The following is a 10000-nucleotide window of genomic DNA, read 5'->3' on the forward strand; positions in this document are numbered from 1 at the left end:
CACACACACACACACACACACACACACACACACACACACACACACACACACACACACACACACACACACACAGAGGAAGTCCTTATACTCCATTAGAGCGCATAAATGGAGCGAGAGAGAGAGAGAGAGAGAGAGAGAGAGAGAGAGAGAGAGAGAGAGAGAGAGAGAGAGAGAGAGAGAGAGAGAGAGAGAGAGAGAGAAAGCATCCCGATTGGTTGGTTGAAGATGTTTGTTTTGTAGGAAAGTGTGTAATGGATTAATGGATCTGTTCGCGTAGTGTGTGTGTGTGTGTGTGTGTGTGTGTGTGTGTGTGTGTGTGTGTGTGTGTGAGAGAGAGAGAGAGAGAGAGAGAGAGAGAGAGAGAGAGAGAGAGAGCTCATGTGTACAGATAAACATGCTGTGGGGGATATATGCAGTTCTGTGCGCTAGTCAACAATGCTATTTACTGTTTGCTAATCCTAAGATGTGTCATGTGTATATGTTATTGCATGCCAGGGTAGTTAGGATAAATCATGTGAGTGTGCAAGTGTGTGTGGGGGTCTGTTGGTGCGTGCATGCACGGCTATGCGCACGTGTGCTTGTTTTGTGTGTTTGTCTGTTTGTGTAAACCTGCACAGCTATGTGCACATGGGCTTGTGTGTGTTTGTGTGTACACATGTTTGTTTAAGCTAGATGCGGGGGTGTGACTTGCATTGGTGATCCTAATATTTGGCAGCCTCTGGGCATCTTAAGAAAAAAATAATAATTACTAGGTTCAGTTGGCACAGGCCTGCCCAAGAAAGATTCCAGACAGCTGGCAAAGTTGTGGTCCATGTCAGCTCTACTCAGCGCTCTCTCTGTGTGAAGCAGACAGCCCATTTCCTCTACAATTATTTTCGGGGTCACAGAGGTCTGTTGTGTCCTTGGATACCACTTGAATCCTGTTGTGGTGAGGGAGAAATGGAATTTGTGGACTCCAATTAAAAATCGTGGTGGGTGTGTGCGTGTCTGTGTGTGCGTGTGTGTGTGTGTGTGTGTGTGTGTGTGTGTGTGTGTGTGTGTGTGTGTGTGTGTGTGTGTGTGTGTGTGTGTGTGTGTGTGTGTGTGTGTGTGTGTGTGTGTGTGTGTGTGTGTGTGTGTGTGTGTGTGTGTTGTAGAGGGTCATCTAGGGACAGGTATTGGAAATAGGGCCAGTTCAGAAGTGCATGGCAGTTAAAATGTGTGTGTGTGCGCAGTTGTGGGTTTTTTTCCCTCAGGGGTTATTTTCATGTCATTTTGATTCATGTTTAAAAAACTCATCACCACTAAATTAGGTATCTTGTGTACGTCTGTTCTACAACCTGCTGTGTCACTGTCATCTGTATATTTGCTCATTAATAACAGGATATCGGTCTGACTATTAAACCATCATTAGATGTGAAATAAGTGATGTAAAATGACAAAAAAAACCTGCATGAGTCATTACTGCCAGTTCTACTGTACAATAAGTCCATATCTTGGTGATAAGGACAAAGTCATTACTTAGCAGTCTTTACCCCAATGGAAAACGTGATTACTCAGCATTCTTTCCATTATTGGTGTGGTGGCCCACACATTTGGATGGAGAGAGAGATAGAGAAAGTGTTAAAGGCAGAGAAGGTCCTGCCGTGGCCAACCGGTAGGGCACTCGCCTGCCATGCGGCTGACCCAGGTTCGATTTTCCGGCCCGGGTCCTTTGCCGACCCCTCCGCGTCTCTCTCTCCCAATTCACTTCCTGTCCACCTCTCACACTGTCCTCCTATCAAATAAAGTTGAAAAAGACAATTAAGAAAAATCTTAAAAAGAAAGGCCAGAGAAAGGAAAAAAAATGAACAGGATTTAAAAATTGACAAACAGTGAAATTGAAAATAGAGATAAAGAGAAGATGGTGAAAAATAATATGAATAAAAGAAGAATGTGAAAAGAGAAAGCGGAGGTTAAAAAGGGATAATCAGAAGTTGGGGGTGGGGGAGGATTAGGAATAGAAAGACAGAAGAAGTGAAGAAAGAGAAGAAACAAGAATAGGAAAATGCCATATATCCTACTGGGAGGATTAGCACAGCAGTCCTCTGCAGCAGTCCGACGCTAAGCAGCTCCCTCTAGCTGCTGACTGGCACCAACAACAACACTGTGGTACACACACACAGATGTAACTCTACTCTACACACAGAGAAACACACACACACACAAACACACACACTGGCACCAACAACAACACTGGTATATACATACACACGCATGTACACGCATGTGTGTGTGTGTGTGTGTGTGTGTGTGTGTGTGTGTGTGTGTGTGTGTGTGTGCGTGTGCGTGTGCGCGTACGCGTGCGTGCACGTGTTTGTGAGCGCATGCATGCGTACATGTGTGTGTGTGTGAGTGTCTGCGTGTAAGTGTCTGTGTGTACATGTACTGTAAGTGGATTGCTTTCATGTGGCTGTGTTGGCCTACTGTATGGTCATCTAATAGGTGTAATGAGCTTCATGCAGGCAGGGCAGAGATGAAAACATCCTACAGACCGCTCAACACGTGATCACATGCTTCCAAGGGATACATCCCTGACTCTCCATCTTTCTCTCCATCTCCCTCTCTCTCTCTCTCTCTCTCTCTCTCTCTCTCTCTCTCTCTCTCTCTCTCTCTCTCTCTCTCTCTCTCTCTCTGTCTCTCTCCCTGTATTTCTCTCTCTCTCTCAGACTTACACACACACATGCATGCGTGCACACACACACACACACACACACACACACACACACACACACACACACACACACACACACACACACACACACACACACACACACACACACACACACACACACACACACACCTATGCACATTGTATCACATTAGTGTCAAAATGAAATAGCAAAAATATGTTAGTTGACTTGTACTGCTCCTCCCAAACATGAAAGAGCATGAAAGAGGGGGGAACTCTTGTAGTAGCCTTCTGAGTGCGTTACTCAAGATTATATTATTACCACTGCAGTTGAGTGTAAATTACCTCATAGCCCTGTATTGCAGTTGTTTTTGTTGTCATACCCACAGTGCAAAAGCATCTGCACGCAGTATACAGTTGCAACACTGACAGCATTGGTGATAACATACATAAAGTGTGTTAAAAGCATTTGAGATGCATTAAAAGTGGTAAAAGTAGTTACGTCGTCACCCATATTACAGTATACAATAGGTGTACTGAACATGCTGTGTAGATTCCTGCTCTGAATCACTTGACTGGGCTGGTTTGACATCCGGGTTGCTCTGTAGTGGTAGTGAAATCGGATATTTGAAAGCACTCTCGTTGTCTCGTTTAGTCAGCAGTTTCAGCGGCTGAATGGCAGGAGCAGCTTGGCTGCTTACAGTAACATCAGACTCACAAGTGAGAGAGTCCTGAGGCTACCTGTGCAATTTTCTCGTAGGAAAGGTGTGGTTTACGATCGCCTGTGGTCGTTAATTGTATTGTTACCAATGTATCATTTGGCATATACTGTACGTAGGGTAGCCCATAGCCTATCTTGTCAGTTGTATCTACGGTATTCAAACAAACCGCAAGCTTCCGTTTGTCAAGTAGTTTGCGTCATTGCCTTTCTACTCCCTGCTCTCTGATTGGTTCCCTAGCTCAGAACCCCGCTTTTGGTGTAGTATCCGTAGGCCTACTGTCTTTCAGATCGGAACAATTGTAGCAGTAGCAAGAGGATGTAGATAAATAAATATGTAATATGGCTTCACTTTGCACCCTCAGTTTTACTTCTACTACTTTACTTTACTTAACTTTTATTTTTCAGGACATTTTTCAGGACATTGCACAATGAACATATACATACAAACATAGGCTAAGTAAATGTGACAGATTATAGCACAAAGGCTATTTTCCATCTGGTGTCCAAAATAATGACGAGTGCATTCCATTAGTGATTCGGTGACATTCAAAATGAAAATTCAAATTTTCAAACTGTTTTCAAAATGGTGAAATGCAGACCCTCAATCTTCCAACCAAATACTTAGGAGTGAAAAACTGTTCTGATTCCAATATCTCTCTGTTATTAGCAAATGCCATAACATCATGTTGTCATCTGAAATGTGCAGAGCTGAATGATCTTGTACATAATAGCACATTAACGAATGTTATGAAAACATTAACAAAACAATTGTTCTCTCGTGTAGGTCTCCCTTCAGATGGGCGATTATGCCAATGCCCGTGTCTATCTAAAAGCACCCTTTTCACAAGTGAGCATCAGAACATTACGGAACGTAATAACACTAACAGAAATGCTAACACAATGCTAACACTTGTTCTTATGTGTTAGCAAGTTAGTGTCACAGTCAAAAGTCTATTCAACAATGTTCCAGATCATAACAACATCACTAATTGAACTAAACTAAATCTGTAGACGTCTCACACATGAATGTTCCTCCAGACCTGTACTTTTGTATGTCACAGTCCAAAGGTGACGCAACAGTGTTCCAGATCATAACGGCACCACTTAATTCCTCGAGGACCTTGAAAAGACTCTTCTTCCCCTAGACAGTTTTTTCCCAACGCAGTCTCATCCCAACCTATCAATTTCTGATTACTTTAAACCAGACTGCAATTTTTGACGTCAAGGGAATACTTGCCACGTTGCATGTTTACTCTGTGGCCTAAACATTGACCTTTCCTTAACCCTAACCGTCAGTGAAGTTATACTGCCACAAGGGGGTGACTTTGAGATCCACATTACTTTTGATTCCAAGGGCATACCTTAGATCAGTGTTTCCCAACCAGGGGTACGTGTACCACTAGGGGTACGCGAGCACACTGCAGGGGGTACTTGGAAAGATGTTATTATTACAACAAATGTATGGAGCAGTCACATCAGGACAGAGAAAGTGATATAGAACATGAATTAGGGGGTACTCATAGCACAACAAAGAGGTTTAGGGGGTACGCGAGACAAAAAAGGTTGGGAAACACTGCCTTAGACGTCAGAAATTATTTTCTGGTCAAAGGTAAGTCAGAAATTGAAGAGTTGGGATGATACACAGTAGTTGTTTCCTTATCAAATAGAAAAACACCTTCCTCTGCATGTTCATCTGCACTAACCCTGCTCTGCCTTACCTTGTAGTTCCCCACGTCCCCACCATGCAGAGATAAAACATATTGCACAGAGCTGCGTAGTGCATACAAGCATCCACTTAGCAGAGAAAAAAATGCTTTTGCATAAAGAGTACTAAATTGAATGTGATGTGCTAAATAATAATGTCTTTCCGTGTGTGTGTGTGTGTGTGTGTGTGTGCTTGTGTGCATGCATGCGTGTGCGTGTGTATGCTTGCATGCTTGCGTGTGTGTGTGTTGTTTTGTTCAGACGGGCGATTATGCTACTGACGAGGAGGAGGACGAGGTGGGTACCGCGGTGACGGGTGGTGAGATGACCATCGAGGTGTTCGACTTGCCCGACAACGAGGAACTCATCTCCCCTGGCGAACTGGACGCCACCAAACTATACCAGAAGTTCAGAGAGGTACAGTACCACATAGAAGTCACCCCAACCCAAAAGGTTGTTTTTTTTCTATCTCAACCCACAAAAATGCAGAGTAGTTTGTTTTTTGTTTATTTTAAAAATAGACACCAATGCCGTTCCCAATAGAGGTTGTTCTTGTGCGGTTTTACCAATGTCCACAAAGATGTGTGTGTTCACGGTAATTTTGGAAGTGTTAAGTCAACATGTGTTAAACTTTAATGTTGAATGATCACTGCAGAACTTGCTGTGGGTGACGTTTTGTGGGTCTGGCAGGACAGTCTTGGGGTGCATTTCTTGAAATCATAGTTGCCAACTACGTCAGCTACTTTTTTGTATGCCATGCAATTTCCCATTGGCAACTACCCATGTTGCTAACCAGTTAGCAACCAGTTAGCAACTACGCTTTCGAGAAACGCACCACTGCTTTGTATTTTGTATTTTGCAAATGTGTTAATTCGACATTTGCAGAGCAGGATCGTTACTATGAGTGTTAAACTCGCCATGCTAAGTGTTGCATTAACGCTGCAAAATTAACTGTGTTGGTGAGTTTTACGTCGACTGGCATCCCTGCCTTGTATTTAGTTGAAGGTGAAGATTCTGCACATCCCAGGAAAAGGTGCAGGACAAAGACCAACTGCAGTTTTCGGAGTGAGGAGTATTTCTTTGTTATTTCATGGCTGGATTACGTTTCGACTTCAACAGTCTTCATCAGATTCCAATCTACTATCAATCTGATGAAGACTGTTGAAGTTGAAACGTAATCCAGCCATGAAATAATAAATAAAGAAAAAAAACAAGGGGTATTTTGAGTGTGCGGACTCTTCTCTCCGATCCCTGCTTTGTATATCTATTGTCCCTCACTTACTGCTAGTGCTGCACTGTTGCCACTGGTGTTAATACTGTACGAAGCCTCCGATAGGCTGCTCTATCACTCTCCATCACTGTCCACCAGTGCCACTGGTGCAGCTAGTGTACGCAGTCAACTGTAGTCGTCCCGGCAGCCCACAGCCCATGACCTTTACGTCCACTCTGTCCTCACCATATCCCTCTATCTTCATGACACGTCCTCCTCCCCCTCTCCTCTCCTCTCCTCTATTCGCGCTCACTCACTCGTTCTTTCACTCACTCACTCATGCACACACTGTCATTGACATCCGCACAGTCACATGCACTCCTGCATACTGTACTACACAGGCAAGTACATAACTCTCTCTCTCTCTCACACACACACACATACACACACACACTCTCTCAATGCTCTCTATCTGTCTATTTCTATCTTTGTCTATATCTCTTTGTCTATCTCTCTCTCTCTCTCTCTCTCTCTCTCTCTCTCTCTCTCTCTCTCTCTCTCTCTCTCTCTCTCTCTCTCACACACACACACACACACACATAAACACACAGAGCCAATCCGTCTTCTCCTCTCCGGAGTGTCTCCCCATACCATGCCTGAGAGACAGGGCTTGTCATTCCGGAGTGCTGAGGAGTGCCGGTTAGCATTCCGGAAGCCACTCAGCACACCGCACCGCACCGCATCAAGCAGCCCAGCGCAGCGCTGTCCTGAGCCCAGGCTGGACGTTTGATACGACCTCCCTCCCTCCCTCCTCGTCCTCTCTTCTCTCCCTCCTCCTCTCCTCTCGCTCTCTCCCCTCCTCTCGCTCTCCACTCCCTCACTCACTCTCTTGTCTCTCTATCTCCTTCCCCCACCCTTGCCCGTCTGCTGCCCACCTCCTCTCTCTCTCTCTCTCTCTCGCTCTCGCTCTCTCTCGCTCTCCCTCTCTCTCTCTCTCTCTCTCTCTCTCTCTCTCGCTCTCTCTCCATCCTTGCCCTCCTCCTCTTCCTCTCTCTGTGTCCACAGCTGCAGATCAAACACACAGTCACTGAGGCCGAGATTCAGAAACTCAAAAGCAAGGTAAGGATCTCTCTCTCTCTCTCTCTCTCTCTCTCTCTCTCTCTCTCTCTCTCTCTCTCTCTCTCTCTCTCTCTCTCTCTCTCTCTCTCTCTCTCTCTCTCTCTCTCCTTTCTTCAGCCTGCTATTGTTTCAAAAGCCTGTAAAATAGTGTTGATGTGGATTGATGTGGTGTTTGGATGGGTGCACGGAGTGCATTGATTAGCTTGCCCTTCTTTTGCGCTTTTAGAGAGGGGTAATGGGAGCATAACATGGCAACTGGGAGGGGCTGATGTTTGAAACATCACCGTCAGGCAAGGGTCAGACAAAAGCTGGAACTAGGTACACAGATGGACATAAAGGGGCATGGTACCTAAAATAATTTGGGAACAGAGTTTTTTTTGTAGGACAAAGTAATGCACTGCCTTGCTTTATTATGCCAGCTCAACGTTATGTGTGTAATGGGTTTTGAAGTATCCATCATAGCTGAGGACAAACTTGCACCCTTGAAAGTTTGGACCTGTAGTCAGACAGAGGTTAGTGTGTTTTGCCCGCTACAGAGTAGGTCAGAGAAAAAGAAGATGAAATTGTGTTGTTTTTATCTCTATGATTAATTATACCTCTTAGCTCCTGGAAAACAACAGATAGTCTCTATAGGAAAAACAAATGGAGGTTTTCAGGAAAATCACTATTATAATTCATAATGTTCATGAATTATGAATGACTACTGTAAGAGATTGCCATTCATCATCCAGGCAAAGGCTGCATGGTCTGGAGCTCTTATCTTAGCCTGTGAGCTAGCATCAGTATCAGCATTAGCGCACTTGTGGTTCTGTTGTGGAACAGGTGTTGGCATTGCAAAGAAATGTGGTGATGTCCCACAGTGTTTTCTGCAGAATTTGAAAACGAGGCATTTTTGAACTTAGTAAGTGAAAACACAATTTATAACGCAACTCTTTTGGGGACTGTGGTGAAACGCATCCATTCCTATGGTGGCAGGTATATGTTCAGCTTCACCATAAAAGGGGCGTGTACATCTGAAAGCTTGTTAACATGCACTTGTGACGTTGCACAGAACTCACAGGTGTTGACAGACCTGTTCCTCGCTCTCTAGCTGCTAGTGCTCATTATGTTAAGTGACAACAGTAGTCGTGTCTGGAAATGAGGGCCACAGCTGGTTGAGTCTTAAGTGACTACAGTTGTGTCTGGAAATGGGGGCTGAACCCCAGGGTGTTGTCACCACTTGGTGTGCATGCTTGGCGATCACTTGACAGCATGTCAGTCTAATTGCATGGCTGCTCCGAATGCTAAACATAACCTGGTTGATGGAAGATTTTATTTTAAGGATACACTGTCGCATGCACCATGAAAAAGTAACATTTTGTGCAGATATTTTTTACAGCATTATTGTTTTTTTTTTAACAGTGGTCCATTTTGCTCTATTTTTTTGCTCCTCTGCTATTTTGTATTATTCTAATCAGGGCCTTTTTACAGTGCAGGTTGTGTTTGTGTACAGTTTGTGTGAGGTTTTTTTTTGTAGTAGTAGTCTGTTGTAGTGGAAGTTACTGTTGGGTAATTATAGTGTAGCCCCATAATGCACGCCGTACCACCAGTGGCACACTGTAATAGTCATTGAAAGGTTAATTACCATAGTACTACTCTATTATGACATAACAGAGGGGCTTTAGTAATGCACTATGACTCATTGCCATTCTGGTAACAGCAAATATATTACGCCTGCGTGGCACTGCCACTGTGAATGGGTGAATGTGAAGCATGCAATGTGAAGTGCTTTGAGTGCTCAAAGGAGTTGAAAGGCGCTATATAAATGCAGTCCATTTACCATTTTACCATTTAACGGGATAAAAACAAAACAGGCTGAGAAGTGTACAGTACAGTAGTCCAGTGTCCCACATTGGATAAAGTGTTCAGCAGGTTGCTTATCATGCAAAAAGCTTCTGTCTCTCTTTTGGCTGTTCATTTCCATGCTTTTGCTTCACACGTCTGCCATTCGATCTCGGGTCCTTTTTCCATGTGCTTCTATTCATGTCACCCGTCAGTACTGCTTGCCTGGTGTAAGTCTCTACTGCGTCAGAGCTGTCTGAACATGCACATTGGCCATTTCACGTCATATTACAAATCATGCTGCAAAACATGATGCTGTCATGCTGCTGTTGGCAATGGCTGTGAAGAAGTCCGCTGCACGACCAGGATTTCTTTTGCTCCCAATATTTTATTTTTTCGTGACGCTTCGGGTTTTACCCCTTCTTCAGACCACGCAGCGGACTTTTTCTCAGAGTCGTCTAGTCACTTGTGGTCCTGCTCCCAGGTCAGACGTTCCTGTGGATGTGCGAGCTTTCCACCATTACCTCAACAATGGCTGTGAAGAAATGTAAAAAAAAAAATAGCCCATTAGGCTTGCTCTGGTCTTTCTCTCACCGTCTCTCCATACCTCTATTCCTATACCCTCTATCCTTCTATTATTCCCTCTATTCTATTCCTCCCTGCTGCCTCTGTCTCTCTCCTGCTTGCGACTGTGCTCCTTTGCAAGGTAGCGTGTAACATGATACCTTAAGTGCTTCATTCTCTTCAAGGTGTGTGGGCGTGTGTACATTTGTGC

The 10000-nt window shown here is 44.3% G+C and overlaps 1 protein-coding gene across 1 annotated transcript in view; it reads left to right on the forward strand.

Moving 5' to 3' along the window:
• The window catches only part of ppp1r9a (protein phosphatase 1, regulatory subunit 9A), a 75215-nt gene that overhangs the window by 38813 nt on the left and 26402 nt on the right, over positions 1 to 10000 (forward strand). The window contains exons 6-7 of the mRNA XM_063185036.1: positions 5337 to 5492; positions 7351 to 7404. Of these exons, the coding sequence (XP_063041106.1) occupies positions 5337 to 5492; positions 7351 to 7404 (210 nt within the window). The remainder of the gene's footprint in view (positions 1 to 5336; positions 5493 to 7350; positions 7405 to 10000) is intronic.

The sequence above is a fragment of the Engraulis encrasicolus genome, chromosome 20 (assembly GCF_034702125.1).
Source record: "Engraulis encrasicolus isolate BLACKSEA-1 chromosome 20, IST_EnEncr_1.0, whole genome shotgun sequence".
Taxonomy (NCBI): Eukaryota; Metazoa; Chordata; class Actinopteri; order Clupeiformes; family Engraulidae; genus Engraulis; species Engraulis encrasicolus.